Raw genomic sequence first — 17,699 nt, forward strand, 5'->3', positions numbered from 1 at the left:
GCTATCACAATTCTTCTAAAGCAAAATGAACTCACGGAAGAAACAGACCCGTAGGCAGGTGGAGAAGGGGACGACAGAGGATGAAATGGCTGGATGGCACCACTGACTCAATGGACATGAGTTTGAGCAAACTCCAGGACAGGGAATCCGGGCATGCTGCAGTTCACGGGATCCCAAGGAGTTGGACACGACTTAGCAACTGAACAAAAGCAACAATCATTTGAAAGAATGAAGAGATCATTCCAGAGTTGTACATTATCTGCAAAATCACATATTATATAGTATGTATTCTGGACAATAACTCCCAGAAGGCAGTATAGGTGTTAGGTTCTTCCAACATGAAGACAATAACTAAGGAATTCAAAGAGAAGTCATCTGATAGCAATTGCAATCAATCACTGATGAAAACCTCAATGATAGTTGTCAAGAATCCAAAGAGGAAGTGGTGGCTGAGCCAACAATTACACAAAGCAATTTATCATGAAAACACTATTATGCAAGAATGTAGAGTTCAATACTGATTCCATAAAATACTGAACTACTTGTCATTGCAATTCTTTCCTAAGTGCAAATGAAACTTTTGTTGTTACTATTGGTTGGGGTGGGAGTTGGGGGTGGGGGGTTGGCGCCTAGAATGGAGTCTGTATTAGGATGCCTGGAATGGGAGTTTCTGGCATTAAACTATGGTGGACAAGTCTGCGATTTTCATGTTTGTCTCATTCAGATGGTAAGAGAAAATGCTTATTTCTGGTTAGCGACCAGGGTCTTGGAACACAGAAAAAAGAAATTATGTTCCAAGTTATTACAATGGCACAATACCAACACTAGGATTAAGATCACACTGACCTTGAGTAAGTTCCTGAAATGCTCAGACTCAGTCTCCTTACCTGGAAAGTTAGGGATAATAAAATCAGCCTCAAAAGACTGCTGCATTAAATGAAGCACCGTTTTAACTGTTGGAAGTCATGATGCATTCTGGAGATCAATCACGACGGTGGCGTGAAAGGACGTGGAATTCATCTCCTGATAAGCACACGTCAAAAATCCATATACCTGTGGAGCAATTCTTATTGAAAACTAACTGGAAACTGGGAGGACTACAGTACAAACAACCAAGGCGGAAAGAAAGGTACCTGTGTAGTTGGGTAGGAAGTAAAGAAAAGTGATTGGGTAGGGAACCCGTACCTAGGGGACGCAGAGGGAAAAGGGAGGTTTCACAGGAGGACATTCACCCTGGGAAGGGAGTGGGTCGAGCCACAGACTGGATGCCCCACTCCTAGGGTCCCACTAGGGGAGATGAGTCCCCTTGGGCTCACTGGGGGACTTCTGGGATAACAGGAGCTTGGCACTGGATCTGGGGCAGCCACAACTGGGAATACTTAACTGTGAGATGCAGAGGCAACCTGGTCCCAGGGCAGAGCCCACTGTTGGTGCTTACTTGAGCAGTGAGTCAGCAGCAGTCCCTATCTTTGATGGCAGACACTCTAGCACAGCTCACTCCCCGACAGCACACACTGAGAGTCTGCTGTGGGCTCCAGTCTCCGGGCACTCTGGGTCCACAACAGGGTGCCAGAGACTAGGGTCAGTGACTGGCTGTGAGGGAAAAGCCAGTCTTGGGACTTGGACCCAAGACTGAGTCTGAGTGGAGGGAGGGAAACAATTCAGGGCATCTACACAAGAACAGGGATTCCCAGGTGGTGCAGAGGTAAAGAATCCTGCCAACGCAAGAGATGCGGGTTCGATCCCTGGGTTGGGAGGATCCCCTGGAAAAGGAAATGGCCGCCCACTTCAATATTCTTGCCTGAGACAGAGAGACCTGGTGGTCTACACTCCATGGGATCACAAAAGAGTTGGACACGACTTAGCAACTAAAAAACAACACAAGCGCAGCATCAGAAACAGCTTGGACCTCTGCAGCTGACATGGGCTTAGAGCCTGCATGGGCCCCCCTTGCTTCAGCACTGCCCTTCTCTGAGGCAAGGGTCTCCATGCAGGGATGGGGAAAACACACACTTAAAAGGACCAGAGACAGTGTGAGCCTGAACCTCAGGACTTCTGCTCCAGCAGCGTGGGATCCGACCCTGTCCCTAAAAGGGCAGTGAGGGTCACTGAGCAGAGGGGTGTCCTGCCCCATACCTGGCTCCAGCTCTAGTTCCTCCATCTCCAGCCGCACCCTCTACCAAGGTGAGAGCTAACAGCACACCCCAAGGAAAGATGAACCTCTGTCCATGTCAAATCCAACTCTCCCACTGAAGGCATCGGACACATGCAGTCTGTATAGGGATGCTCCCACATAAGATGTACGTAACAGATCCACAGAGGCAGAGAAAGTAAAATGAAAAGGCAGAGGAACTGCTCTCAAAGGAAGGAGCAAGAAAGAAACCCCTGTAAAACAAAACAGTGAAATAGAAATAAGTAATTTACCAGAAGGAGTTCAAAGCACTGGTAGTAAAAATGTTAGATGGATTAGGGAAAGAACAGATGTACAATGCGAAGATTTTAACAAGGAAGAGTGAAGCTTACCTATCGTACTGTACTGCCAATAGTCTGTTATTGAATTTTTATAATTTTGCCAGTCTTGAATGTGAAAAAATGGAATTTCAAGGTAATTTATTTTGCATTTCTCTCCTTTTGAGAGTGTTGTCATATGTTAAAAAAAGAGCAGTTTCTGTTCATATTATTTTTCTTTTTAATGGGTGCTGGTTATTTTCCTTCAATGTCTAGAAGCTCTTATATAGATGGTAGATTGAGCTCTCACCTATGCTAAGAGTTGCAAATTTGGGGTTATGATGGATTTATTTTTATTATATTAAGAAAGTATATGCTAGTTAATTATTATTGAGCTTTTAAATGAAGAATGGATGTTGAGTTCTGTCACCTGCATTTTTTATCATCTAAAGAGATAATCCTGAATATTTATTGGAAGGACTGACGCTGAAGCTGAAGCTCCAATACTTTGGCCACCTGATGCAAAAAGCCAATTCACTGGAAAAGACCCTAATGTTGGGAAAATTGAGGTCAGGAGGAGAAGGGGGAGACACAGGATGAGATGGTTGGATGGCATCACCAACTCAATGGACATGAGTTTGAGCAAGCCCTGGGAGATGGTGAAGGACAGGGAAGCCGGGTGTGCTGCAGTTCATGGGTTCACAAAGAGTCAGACAAGACTTAGTGACTGAACAACAACAAAGAGATAATCCTGTGAGTTTTCTTGTTAGAGCCATTAATTGATGAGTTGTATTAACTGTCACTATATTAGCAAGATGAGACTTCCCTATACAGTCTCATTTTTACATTTTGGGAATAAATTTCATTTGGTCATGAGATGTGCTATTTAGAAGTTTTAAACTATCAGTTTTCTTTTTCTTGGGGGGGGGCAATATTTTTCAGGTATTTATATCAGTAAAAAGAATTTAGACTTTTTTTTTTGCAAAACTTTTCATTGGAGAGAAAGGGAAAAAAGTTACTGAAAAGAGAATTTATTGGATGCTTGGCCAAAAAGAAAATCAAATTTTGAGTAAATTAAATATTTAAAGGGGGTTGGGTGGAAGGGAGAAGAGAAGAGGAAGACAAGGCAAAGATGGGGTAGGGGCAGGGAGACAGGCAGAGAGGATGGAGAAGAAGAGATACAGAAACTGTTGGGGGGTGGGGGAAATAGATGCTCTTGACAGAAATTTCTGGGGGAAAAAATGGATTCAAATTAATCCTGTCAGATAAGAGTCTACTTGATAAACCTCTGTAAGGTTTTGTCCACCTTCCAAGGATTACTGCTCCGTTCCTTCAGTGACCTGGAAATCACAAGACTGTCTTAATTCTCGGCCATCGAATGTTCTCTGGAGTCACCCCATGGGTGCTTTTTTGAGTAGTGATGTATACAAGAACTCATTTTGGCCCATGCAGAGTGTGTGTTTCCCCTGCTGCGGTCCTTTCTTCTGGAAGTTCTGTAAAGAATATAAGAATGATATCCTTTCACAGGTCTCACAGTCCAGATCAGTGATCTGTCTTGATCTCTGTAACCTTAAAATTTGAATATACTGGCTCAGATGGTTTTCTTTCTATATTTTGGGGGCTGAAGTGAAGAGATTACCTAATAACCTGCTCTTATTCTACAGTTTCCAGAGGTTCAATTTTAGCCTTTATCAATCTACTCTAAGCATTTATGAAAAAATGGATATATGCATATCTGCAACATAGAAAGATGCTTCAATATCCAGGAGACCTAACCACAGGTGTGTGATGTAGAACAAAAACGCATCTTACCAGATCCTGGCACAATTTACCAACACTAAAAGGACTTAAACAGGAAACGCACGTAGGGGGAAAAAAGTCTGCAGGCACTTTACAAGACACAGGTTCTTTGTTCATTAATTAAAAAGATAATTATTAACACCTATTATCGGCCAGGCTAAGCCTATATTACATTGAGACAAGAAAATGAACAGAACCAGACAGACGTATTTCCTGCTATCACTGGGTCTGCAACTTAATAGATAAACTTTTTGCTTTCAATGCTTAAAATCAGAGTTGTTGTTATTTTGTTTTAACTTGGTAAACTTATCTACTTAGTTTTTATTAGAACACAGTTTCTTGACATTAAGTGTATCTTTAATCTTGGATGGTCAAAGAACCTCAGAAGATAGTTGGGTAAATTAAGACTAGCACGGTTCATTCAGATTCCCTTTAAGTCCACTCATGGATGCCAAGTAAAACTAATGGAGAATGAGATAAGGCCAAGTGTGGGAGAGTGTTGGTATTAGCACCAGCTTAGACTCCAGCCCTCCCTGCCAAAGCTATAAATACAAATGACCAATTTAACAGCATGAAAAGACCACCCTAAAGATCTATACCTGAGATCTAATCAGTTGCTCTGCGCCTTCTTTCAATTACAGGATCCCTGCCACGTTTATGGGGACTTTTAACACAAGCATCACATTTTTGAAGGCCATATCATTATGACCATGTTTGATCTGAGGGTGGGAAAACATGAGCTCAAATAATGCCTGCACAAGGTCACTCTGAACGGAGCTGTAAACTGGAATCAATAAGACCCTACTGTGGAAAAGAAAAACGAAGTCAGGGAAAGGGCTCAGATACTGTGGACGATGCAACTCTGAAAAGGGGTGCCATTGAAAGCACTTTCGATTCTGCATGGAAAGCGAAATTAGTCAAGAACACACTTTGTCAAACAACACTATTTAAGGGCATCTGGAGAAGGGAAGGATGATAAAAGACAGAAGGACAGGCACATCATCTCCACTTGAGTGTGGCAACAGGATCTGATTTACAAAAGAAAATTAAGCCATCATGAGGGCAAAAAGAAACGAACTGCAGCTCATACGAAAATTAGCCTAACCCTGGACCAACTGAGTCCCAATGCATGTGCGCTACTGTTCAGGTGTAGAGGACGTAATTGCTTAAGGCTTTACAAGTGATGAAGCTCTAACACAAAACTGGCTTTCCTGCCAGAAATACTCAAATACTACAGACGTATAGAAGTATGTTTTCTCAATTATGGTTACTATACCTTGTACTCAGATATTCTGATAATCCAGGAGTTTTTCATTCTCTACCCTTTTTTGGGGGATATCTCCTTCATTCCCATGACTTAAACTGCCATCCTCTGAAGTCTCACCCAATGTTCTCCTCTGAGCCCAATATTCCATTTGTGTCTCAAATTTATGTCAAGTCAATGTGTCCAAACTTTATGTCACTGTATTCTATCTCAAGTGGGACTTCCAGAGCAGTATCCAGCCAGTTATTCAAGCAAGAAAAAGGAGAGTCGTTGTTTCCCCTCTGTGTTTGTACTTCTCATAGTCTTATCTAGTTTTGTAACTCCTGAAAGCTTTATCAATACGTTTCTTCCTTTCTTATTTCTATTGCAGTTGCTTTTGCTCAAGTTCTTACCATCATTTGGCTGAACAGCTACAGAAGAACTTGACAGACTGGCTTCCAATTATTTACTATCTCAGCTCTTCTTTATATTGCTCTTAACTGCAATGTATTTCTCTAAAAAAATTTTTTTTTTTTTTTTTTGGCCATGCTGCACAGCTTGTAGGATCTTAGTTTCCCGACCAGGGACTGAACTGCACACTGCACTTTCATCAGGGAGAGAGTGAAGTCCTGACCAGTGGACCACCAGGGAATTCTCTATAATGCATTTAACAACAACAAAAAGCAAAATGATTCCAACACACCAACATCACAACAAACACGCCCAACAGAACATGTCACTCCCACACACATAATTTTTCAAAGGGCTCTCACTTGCCCATAAGACAAAGTTTATATTTTTAAGCAAGTCACTGAGATTCTCCTCTCCTTTGGGGTCTTGAGTTCTTGCCATATGCCCTGTGATACAATCACACCAAGTCTTCTGCCATTGCCCAAACACAGCATGTCTTTCATCCTGAGATTTGCAGTGTTTTCCTTTGCCTGGAGCGCCCTTCATCATTTGTCTGCAGAGAATTTCTAATCTTTAATTTCCTCATCTGTACAGCAGGGTGATAATAGTGTTTGTTTCAGAGGGTTGTCATGAAGACTGAGTAAAATGACCTACTCCCCACGGTGCCTAGCTTGTAGAAGCAATCACCAAATATTAGCAATCACTGTCATTGCTGTCCCTGTCATCACTGTTATCTTTGTTTGGTTTTGTTTTTCAAATCTCAACAAATATATCTCCTTCATTCAGTGTTCCCTCACTTACCTGGAAGCATTAATCATTCCTTCTCTCTGATCTGATGCCTAACTATGGCACCTAACAGAAGCAGACGATATTAAGAAGAGGTGGCAAGAATATACAGAAGAACTGTACAAAAAGATCTTCATGACCCAGATAATCATGATGGTGTGATCACTCACCTAGAGCCAGACATCCTGGAATATGAAGTCAAGTGGGCGTTAGGGAGCATCACGACGAACAAAGCTAGTGGAGGTGATGGAACTCCAGTTGAGCTATTTCAAATCCTAAAAGATGATGCTGTGAAAGTGCTACACTCAATATGTCAGCAAATTTGGAAAACTCAGCAGTGGCCACAGGACTGGAAAAGGTCAGTTTTCATTCCAATCCCAAAGAAAGGCAATGCCAAAAAATGCTCAAACTACCACACAATTGCATCCATCTCACACTCTAGTAAAGTGAAAGTGAAGTCATCAATCGTGTCCAACTCTTTGGGACCCCATGGACTGTAGCCTACCAGGATCCTCAGTCCATGGAATTTTCCAGGCAAGGCACTGGAGTGGGTTGCCATTTCCTTCTCCAGGGCATCTTCTCAACCCAGGGATCAAACCCGGATCTCCACACTCCTGGCAGATGCTTTACCGTCTGAGCCACCAGGGAAGCACAAAAAGGTTGCCAACCCGTTTTATTTCTTTGTTTGGGCAGCACCACACAGCATGCAGAACTTCTCTGCCCAGGGATGGAACACATGCCCCCTACATTGGAAGGGTGGAGTCTTTACCACTGGAACACCATAGAAGTCCTGTGAACACGCTAGTAAAGGAATGCTCAAAATCCTCCAAGCCAGGCTTCAGCAATACGTGAACCGTGAACTCCCAGATGTTCAAGCTGGTTTTAGAAAAGGCAGAGGAACCAGAAATCAAATTGCCAACATCTGCTGGATCATCAAAAAAGCAAGAGAGTTCCAAAAAAATATCTGTTTCTGCTTTATTGACTATGCCAAAGCCTTTGACTGTGTGGATCACAATAAACTGTGGAACATTCTGAAAGAGATGGGAATACCAGACCACCTGATCTGCCTACTGAGAAATCTGTATGCAGGTCAGGAAGCAACAGTTCGAACTGGACATGGAACAACAGACTGGTTCCAAATAGGGAAAGGAGTACTTCAAGGCTGTATATTGTCACCCTGCTTATTTAACTTCTATGCAGAGTACATCATGAGAAATGCTGGGCTGGAAGAAGCACAAGCTAGAATCAAGACTGCCGGGAGAAATATCAATAACGTCAGATATGTAGATGACACCACCCTTATGGCAGAAAGTGAAGAAGAACTAAAGAGCCTCTTGATGAAAGTGAAAGAGGAGAGTGAAAAAGTTGGCTTAAAGCTCAACATTCAGAAAATGAAGATCATGGCATCTGGTCCCATCACTTCATGGGGAATAGTTGGGGAAACAGTGGAAACAGTGTCAGACTTTATTTTTTGGCTCCCAAATCACTGCACATGGTGACTGTAGCCATGAAATTAAAAGACACTTACTTTTCGGAAGAAAAGTTATGACCAACCTAGACAGCATATTAAAAAGCAGAGACATTACTTTGTCAACAAAAGTCTGTCTAGTCAAGGCTATGGTTTTTCCAGTAGTCATGTATGGATGTAAGAGTTGGACTGTGAAGAAAGCTGAGCACCAAAGTGTTGATGCTTTTGAACTGTGGTGTTGGATAAGACTCTTGAGAGTCCCTTGGACTGCAAGGAAATCGGTCTTGGGTGTTCATTGGAAGGACTGATGTTGAAGCTGAAATTCCAATACTTTAACCACCTGATGCAAAGAGCTGATTCATTTCAAAAGACCCTGATGCTGGGAAAGATTGAAGGCAGGAGGAGAAGGGGACGACAGAGGATGAGATGGTTGGATGGCATCACTGACTCAATGGACATGGGTTTGGGTAGACTCCAGGAGTTGGTGATGGACAGGGAGGCCTGGCATGCTGCGGTTCATGGGGTTTCAATGAGTCGGACAGGACTGAGCGATTGAACTGAACTATAGTACCATATCACATCAGTTTCAAAATTGATGGAATTTTCATATTTTAGCATCTTTGATACTGGGGTACATCTTGTAATCTGTGACAAGTCCTGGCTTAACTGGCAGCAATTTTTGTTTCTTTGGCCACCTGATGTGAAGAACTGACTCACTGAAAAGACGCTGATGCTGGGAAAGATTGAAGGCAGGAGAAGGGGACGACAGAGGACGAGATGGTTAGATGGCATCACTGACTCAATGGACATGAGTTTGAGTATGCTCTGAGAGTTAGTGATGGAAAGGGAAGCCTGGTGTACTGCAGTCCATGCATGGGGCAGCAAAGAGTCGGACATGACTGAGTGACTGAACTGAGTAGCACTTGGAATAATGTTGCTACTTATAATGAGTAGCACAGTAGATGGCACCTAAACTTCTAATAACTGCTATAAAAACATGATTATCCAGGCTGGATAATGCATATTTATAGTAGACAGGAAATCCCACATTTTCTGTGAATCAATGAACCATCTCCAGAAGAAAGGGACTGCTATGTGGAACTCTGCAGTAGCCAAGAGCTATTTCATTTCTATATACTGCAATATAGCAAGGCCCCACACCGTGAACCACAGAGAGGCAGCCTGATGAAGCAGCATGCTATCACCTCCTTCAGTTAAGCACTCACATCTGAGAGCCAAACGGCAGCCAGATCCAGAGAATGAGTGGGGAGAGGCGAGTTTGTGATACTGGGTCCCAGTAACCCAGGATTTAATAAGCTCGGAAGGTAAAACAATTATGTGGAGAAGAGAATGAAGGAATATGGTGGGAAAGGCCAAGGGATCATGCTTCTAGACAGCTTGTCCAGTCGAGTTCAAAGCAAGCCACAGAAACAATTTTAAATGTTCTAGTCTCCATGCTTTAAAATGAAAACAAGTCAATTAAGATTAAAAATATATTTTATTTGTTTAACCCAACATAGAAAAAAATGCTATTTATCATGAAACCAATATAAAAAAGAAGAAATATTTGGGGGGACTGTCTTCAAAATCTGATGTATGATTGATTCCTATGGCATGTCTCAGTTTGGATCAGCCACATTTCAGTTGCTCAGCAGCTGCACGTGGCCAGTGCCTACCATCCAGGCCAACATAGATCTAGACTGCTTTTTTGACCAACTCGGTTAAGTAATGAGTCAACAGTAACAGGTATTTCAACAGCGGCTCTTTTTCACCACATGATATTGGGAATGTTTAAGCTTTATTTTTATATTTTAAAATTCTTTTTAGAACAGTAATTTTCCTTCAAATTCTTTTCGTGTCTCATTTTGGCTGTCTTTGTTTTAACCATAATTTGAGGTTATTCCTATGTCCTTCTCAACTTCCCTTCATTCTGCTGGTTTAAGAAGAGGTGACTTCTTTATTCAATTATAGACCTTTCCCCAGTGAGTCGATCCCTGGGAGAGGGACAAGGAGTCTATGGTTCTTCTTAGGATTGTCAGCTTCTGTCACAATGCCTAACACATAGTGGGCTTTGAAGAAATATTTTTGAATAAACATTAAAAGGTGAACTAAGGTTGACAACAGTGGTTCTCAACCTGGGCTGCACACTGGGATTATGTGGGGAGTTTAAAAAAAAAAAGAGTTCCGATGCCTGGTCTCACCCCCAGAGATCCTGGAAGTAGGTCTGGAATTTAGCTTGGGTGTTGAAATTTTAAAAATCTCCCCCAGGCAACCCTAGTATGCAGCCAAGGTTGAGAACCACTGCTCTAGGGCTTTCTTAGGACAGCTTACTCTGGCCACATCCTTGCTTTCTTGACACAAGGTTCAGTTTGCTTCAGCTCCATTCCTACTCTCAGAACAGATCAAAAGTTTCTTAAGAAACCTTGTAGAGAAGAAATTAAAACAGAATGGCCAAGAGTGATTTGCAAATCCTTTTCCAAGGCATTGAAGAAGATTTTCAGTGTTCTAAATCTATTCATATTTATCTTTTTCCAACAAAAGGAATAAAGTTCGCAATGTGTTTTGAAGTGCTAGCTAATTTGAAAAGAACATAAGGCCATTATAGCATACAGACCGATAATATCCAGGCATTCTCACTGCAGAATTTTTCAGATATAAAATAAGAGCAATTAAAAATAGAAATGGACAGCCAAGACATGGAAACACCCTAAATGTCCACTGACAGACAAATAAATAGAGAGATGGGGTGTGTGTGTGTGTGTATATATATATATATATATACACTGTGCTTAGTCACTCAGTCATGTCTAGCTCTTTGTGACCCCGTGCACTGTAGCCTGCCAGGCTCCCCTGTCCACAGTGATTTTCCAGGCAAGAATACTTGAGTGGGTTGCCATGCCCTCCTCCAGGGGATCTTCCCAACCACCCAGGTCTCCCACATTGCAGGCAGATTCTTTACCAGCTGAGCTACTCAGGAAGCTCACATATACACATATATACACATATATATACATATACACACAATGGAATATTACTCAGCTATAAAAATAAAAGTGAAAAATCCCATCTGCAGCAACATGGATGGACTTGGAGATTATTATACTAAGTGAAATAAGACAGGTTAAGACAAATATCTGATGTTATTACTTATATGTGGAATCTAAAAAAATGATACAAATGAACCTATTTCCAAAACAGAAAGAGATTCACAGACAAAGAAAATAAAGTATGGTTACCAAAGGAGAAAGGAAGGGTAGGGAGAGGGATAAATTAGTAGTTTGAGCTTAACATATACACTCTGCTGCTACTGCTGCATTGCTTCAGTCGTGTCCGAATCTGTGCGGCCCCATAGACAGCAGCCCACCAGGCTCCCCCGTCCCTGGGATGCTCCAGGCAAGAACACTGGAGTGGGTTGCCATTGCCTTCTCCAATGCATGAAAGTGAAAAGTGAAAGTGAAGTCGCTCAGTCGTGTCCAACTCTTCGCGACCCCATGGACTGTAGTCTTCCAGGCTCCTCCGTCTCTACTATAGATAGTAAGGACCTACTACATAGCACAGGAAAACATACTCAATCTTTTATACTAGACTATAAGGGAAAAGAATCTGAAAAAGAATATAAATATTTATATATATATACACATACACATATATATCCCACCTGAAACTAACACAATACTGTAAATCATCTAGATTTCAATAAAAGAATTTTAAAAGATCCAGAAATGGGGAAAAAAGGAATGAAATTTAAGCACACGTGAGCCTCATTTCAAGTTTCCTTATACATATGTCAAAAGTAGAAATTATTAATTTGAGGTAAGCAAAAGGAAATGTGTCCTCTTTAGGCCATTTAAGCTATACATGAAATAAACATGAAGCAATGTATCATAGCAAATGAAACAACTGACAAGGGATTAATTTCCAAAATATACAAGCAGCTCATCCAACTCAATGCCAGAAAAACAACCCAATCAAAAAGTGGGGAAAAAGACCTAAACAGACATTTCTCCAAAGAAGACATACAGATGGCTAACAAACATGAAAAGATGCTCAACACTGCTCATTATCAGAGAAATGCAAATCAAAACCACAATAGATATCACCTCACACAGGTCAGAATGGCCATCATGAAAAAGTCTACAAACAATAAAAGCCGGACAGGGTGTGAAGAAAAGGGAATGCGCTTGCACTGTTGGTGGGGAATGCAAATTGATACACCCACTATGGAAGATGGTATGGAGATTCCTTAAAAAACTAAGAATAAAGCCACCATATGACCCAGCAATGCCACTCCTAGGCATATACCCCGAGGAAACCAAAATTGAAAAAGACACATGTATCCCATTGTTCTTTGCAGCACTATTTACAATAGCTAGAACATGGAAACAACCTAGATGTCCATCAACAGATGAATGGATAAAGAAGTTGTGGTACATATACACAGTGGAATATTACTCAGCCATAAAAAGGAACACATTTGAGTCAGTTCTGACGAGGTGGATAAACCTAGAACCTATTATACAGAGTGAAGTGAGTCAGAAAGAGAAAGATAAATATTGTATTCTAACGCATATATACAGAATCTAGAAAAATGGTACTGAAGAATTTATTTACAGAGAAGCAATGGAGAAACAGACATAGAGAATAGTCTTATGGACATGGGGAGAGGGGAGGAAAGGCTGAGATGTATGGAAAGAGTAACATGGAAACTTACATTACCATATGTAAAATAGATAGCCAACGGGAATTTGCCGTATGGCTCAGGAAACTCAAACAGGGGCTCTGTATCAACCTAGAGGGGTGGGATGGGGAGGGAGATGGGAGGGAGATTCAAAAGGGAGAGGATATATGTATACCCATGCCTGATTCATGCTGAGGTTTGACAGAAAACAGCAAAATTCTGTAAAGCAATTATCGTTCAATTAAAAAAATTAAAAAAGCAATGCATCTACTTTATAAATCACATATAAAATCTAATTTTAGCCATATAACTCATAAATGTTGGTATTACTGTCTGTTCTCAAAATGATACCTTGGCCTGGTGCCAGGACTTCCATCATATTTGAGGTTCAGCTGCGGCCAAGAGAGAACTCTGACTTCTGCTTCAGCACAAATGAGACCTCATCCAGGAGGAGGGAGCAATGAACTCTGTACCAAGGGGCCAGCTGGAATGAAGTTTCTCTGACTCATGGACTGAGAATTTCCCTGCCAGTTCCCAAGGTGGTTTGGCCATACTTTATGGATTTACTCTGCTTAAAGGTCTTTTGTTGATAGTTTGGTATCATGTGGCCTTATTAATAAATAGAAATAGCATGCTAATAAACCACTAAATGTTCCTACATGCATTTCCCCTGGCTTTTGAGCAGAGACAAAAGCTCCCTCTTACTACTCCACACTTTTTTTTCTTTATTTAGATATAATTGATATAAAACATTATATTAGCTTCAGGTGTACAACATAATGATTATGTACACACACATACACATATATATATAGTGAAATGATCATGACAGTAAGTCTAGTTAACATCCGTCCATGTAGAGTTACAAATTTTGTGTGTGCGATGAGAACGCTTTAAGATCTACTCTCTTAGCAACTTTCAAATACACAGTACAGTATTATTAACTACAGTCACCATCCTGTACATTACATTCCCCATGAATTATTTCTTTTACAACTGAAAATTGCACCCCACACTTATTTTTGTTTCACATCATAAGTTGGATTTGAGAAACCAGAATAGGAAATATCCAAAAGGCATTAAACTTTCATACTCACTACCAGGGCTCAACAAAAGTTCCCCAGTCCTGCCAAAACCATGGAGGAAGGAACATAATTCGGTACGATTTTTAAGTCAGTACTGGGTCTCATGTATATCATTTCCATCTGCTAACCCCTGAGGGCCGATGGGTGCCAAGTGATTGGATGTGTGACATTCACCTGGCCCCAATTTTCCTTTCTGAAAAGGAATGGAAAATACACTACCAGTTTCCAAGTTGCTACACTCATAAAACCAGGAAGACAATCACCATCCGCCCACACGACTGCGTAAGGCTGCACGGCTGTCACCTGTCAGCTCACAGGTATTGAGGATCCTCTGGGGAACCGTCAAGAGACAAAGAGAAAGCCTTCCCTCGCGAAGTTTATAGAAACAGGAGTAATGTTAAAGGATTTAAACTATTACAGCACATTTGAGAGGTGATGCGAAGGTTACAGGACAGCTTCATCTACACTGAGTATAGATCCACCATGGAAGTTGGTCTAATGGAATCCTTGGCGCTGCCAGGGCTCAGGCAGGATGTGCAGGGTGGTGGGGCTCAGAGAAGATGGGGGACAGGAGGACATTTCAGAATGTCACATCTCCTACCTTTCTGGAAGAACTCTTCCAGGCTGTCCTTGAACGGCTGCAGATACTCCTTTGGCGACTCCTTACACACGACTGCCATCTGCTTCTCACTTGCTGTGAAGAGAAGGTGGCAGTCAGACTTCCTCAAGAACACAGATTTGCTGAACTCATGCTCTGTGCTCAGCATTAAGTGGGAAATCCTTACCCATCACTATTTATCCAAATGACAGGGCAGAAAGCAAAACCAAAAAACAACAATTATTACTCATTCTATAACTTTCTTCAGGAACAGGGAAATGCATCACCTTCAACCTCTTTTAATTTTTTTAAAGAAACGCAGCAAAACTTCTGACTTGGCACAGGTGAAAAACTCTGCTTTTTGGTCTCTCGAAAAGAGAGGCAAAAGCAACGTAAGGACTAGTCCTAGCAAATTAAGAGCCCAGATCCTCTTCAGATTCATAGTCCAAAAGCTTAAAATAGATGTTGCAAAAATTCCCAGGTCTTGAACCACTGCACAGCATGAGAAGCCAGGTTGGGGAGGATCAAACCTCTCTTCACTTTTGTTCACCTACCCTTCCCATTGATATTTTACTAAAACATGTGAAATCATTTTAAATATCATTTACTACAGACAGGATATCCAGAATTTACCACATATTGTTTTTTGGTAATCAAGACCCCTCAGATAGTTTTCATTTGGTGACATGGAAACTACAATTACCTGTAACAAGTCTGTCACAAAAGACAGTTAACCTAGGCAAGAGTCATTTTCCCAAAGTTTTGATACGTTTGCACAGTGGCAGAAATGCACTAGGTAGGAAAAAAGGCTTCACTTCTCCCAAGCTAGAGCTGAGTCATGATCACTTTTGTCTGTTGATCACGGCCACAAATTACTGACATGCCATTGATCAAAAGAATATATTAAAGCACCAGATTTTCACCATAAACAAATCACCATAAATGGTTCAAAAAATAGAGAAAGGTATATTCTTGGAGGAATTTACAGAAGCACAAAGGAAGGTATTTTGGAAGAGTACGGTTAGAAAGGATGCTTTTATTTATGTCAGGAAATTCGTATACAAGAACTTGGTGTTTCCAAAACCAGCATCCCAGAATGTGTACTATGAACATGTGAAGTAATCCACAAGCACAACAGCCCTGAAACACAGAAAGGGCAAAAGAGGTCCTTCGAAATTAGTTACTTGACATTTTCTCTTACAATGTTGCCACCTAGATTGCTGAAATCCTAGATGACTCTGGGAGACTATCAGATTGTATTGTAGATGAAAGCATGATGGCAGGGAATTCTGTTTAGTTCAGCATCAGCTGCAATCTCAGAATCACCTCCAGGGATTTTCTCCTGGGATCATGAGGCTGATCGCAGGACACAAGGGCCTAAATGCAGGCTCTTCCCATTGACATAGTTATTTTCCAAAAGTTTTTAATAGAATTTATTTTGAATATCTATGGTGAACTATTCTGATAATCACTCTAGTGCTATCTAGGAAACCTTTGTCCACTGGAATGCAAAGATTCATTTCTTTTTTCTTTTTAATGATCCATCTTATCTGGAACAAATACCTTAAAACCAGTCAATCATTATTTCAAAACACCCCTCCCTCTACTCCCACCTTTTTACCTTTATTTGTCAGTATGTTTGTCCTCTCCACAATACCTACTTAATAATTTTCTACTGTTGTACGATTTTCCTTTACCTCTTTGCTAGTTCTCTCCTACGAACCTAACACTCTACCAGTGCTTTTCAAATGCATGTTAAACCAACAAGTCCAAAATGTGCGGCGGTGGTTTAGTTGCTCAGTTGTGTCCAACTCTTGCGACCCCATGGACACAAGGTTCCTCTGTCCATAGGATTTTCCAGGCAAGAATACTGGAGTGGGTTGCCATTTCCTTCTCCAGGGGATGTTCCTGACCCAGGGATCGAACCCGGGTTTCCTGCCTTGCAGGCAGATTCTTTACATACTGAGCTACCAGGGAAATATGTCATTGTATTTTATTCCAAGTGGGTCCTCTACATCAGCACCCAGCCAGTTATTAGAGCAAGAAAAAGGAGAGTTGTCCTTTTCTACTCTGTTTTTGTATTTCTCATAGGTTATCTACTCACGTAAGTCCTAAAAGCTTTATCAGTATGTCCATTCCTTTCTCTATTTATACTGTGACCAAAATGATAAGTACCTCCCTTCCCATCACTGTTCTATTATCAAAATAATGACTTTGAGCTAGAGCTATCAGAGATCGAGGGAAGAGGGATAGTGTAGATAGAGCTGGAAGCGGTGAATATATTGGTTTTGTTCCATTCTTTTTTGTTTTAAGGGAGAGGTGATCAAAACTTAACTTTGAAACTTAAATTTTCTCTAGTCTCTATGGATTAAAATGCAAGATCATCCTCTGAAAACAAAAAGGCAAAGGGACAATAAAAGATGAAACTCTTAATGGATTCTTGTTGCTCTTTCAAATGAATTCAAACTTCCAGGCTGAGATTTAAGGCCTTTCCCCTTTTCAGCTTTATATTTTCCCATATATTTGACTAATGAGACCAAAATTACACAATGTTTCCAAATTATATCAACCAGTGTTGCCAGCTCCACGCCTGCACTCATGTGGTTCTTTGTCCACCCTGCTCTCACTCCCTACATACTTTCTAGTGCATTTGATAAAATCCTATTCATCCTAAAAAAGTTTTCCTGAGATGCTACCACCACCATAAAACCCTTCCAATCGAAAGTTTTTGAATCTTTTGAACATCTATCTTCCAGAGAGCATTTATGTTTTACCTTTTATTATATTTGTCTACTTACATTAATCCCTGCAAAATCACCACGGTTTCATTTACTCATCCCCAAACTTGTCCAGAGACCTCCATGCATCTGGCCAAAGCATCAGATATCCTCAATAAGATTCTTATGTGAAGGAAAGTGGAAAAAAAAATTAGCAATTTTGACCCAGACTGAGTGGGCTCTCCAGGGGTGTAATATGACCTCCTTGTCTCTTTACTTTTTCCTTCCTTCCTAGGGCTTCCCTGGTGACTCAGATGGTAAAGAATCTGCCTGCAATGCGGGAGACCTGGGTTCGATCACTGGGTCATGAATATCCCCTAGAAAAGTGAATGGCTACCCAATCCAGTATTCTTGCCTGGAGAATCCCATGGACAGAGGAGACTGGCAGGCTACAGTCCAAGGGGT

General features: G+C 41.2%; 1 protein-coding gene across 3 annotated transcripts in view; it reads right to left on the bottom strand.

The window, feature by feature from the left end:
* FMN1 (formin 1) overlaps window positions 1–17,699 on the bottom strand; it is a 437,404-nt gene that overhangs the window by 85,254 nt on the left and 334,451 nt on the right. For all 3 annotated transcript variants that reach the window (XM_018054501.1, XM_018054499.1, XM_018054500.1), the window contains one exon: window positions 14,521–14,613. In XM_018054501.1, coding sequence (XP_017909990.1) covers window positions 14,521–14,613 — 93 coding nt within the window. The remainder of the gene's footprint in view (window positions 1–14,520; window positions 14,614–17,699) is intronic.

Source organism: Capra hircus, chromosome 10, assembly GCF_001704415.2.
Source record: "Capra hircus breed San Clemente chromosome 10, ASM170441v1, whole genome shotgun sequence".
NCBI lineage: Eukaryota > Metazoa > Chordata > Mammalia > Artiodactyla > Bovidae > Capra > Capra hircus.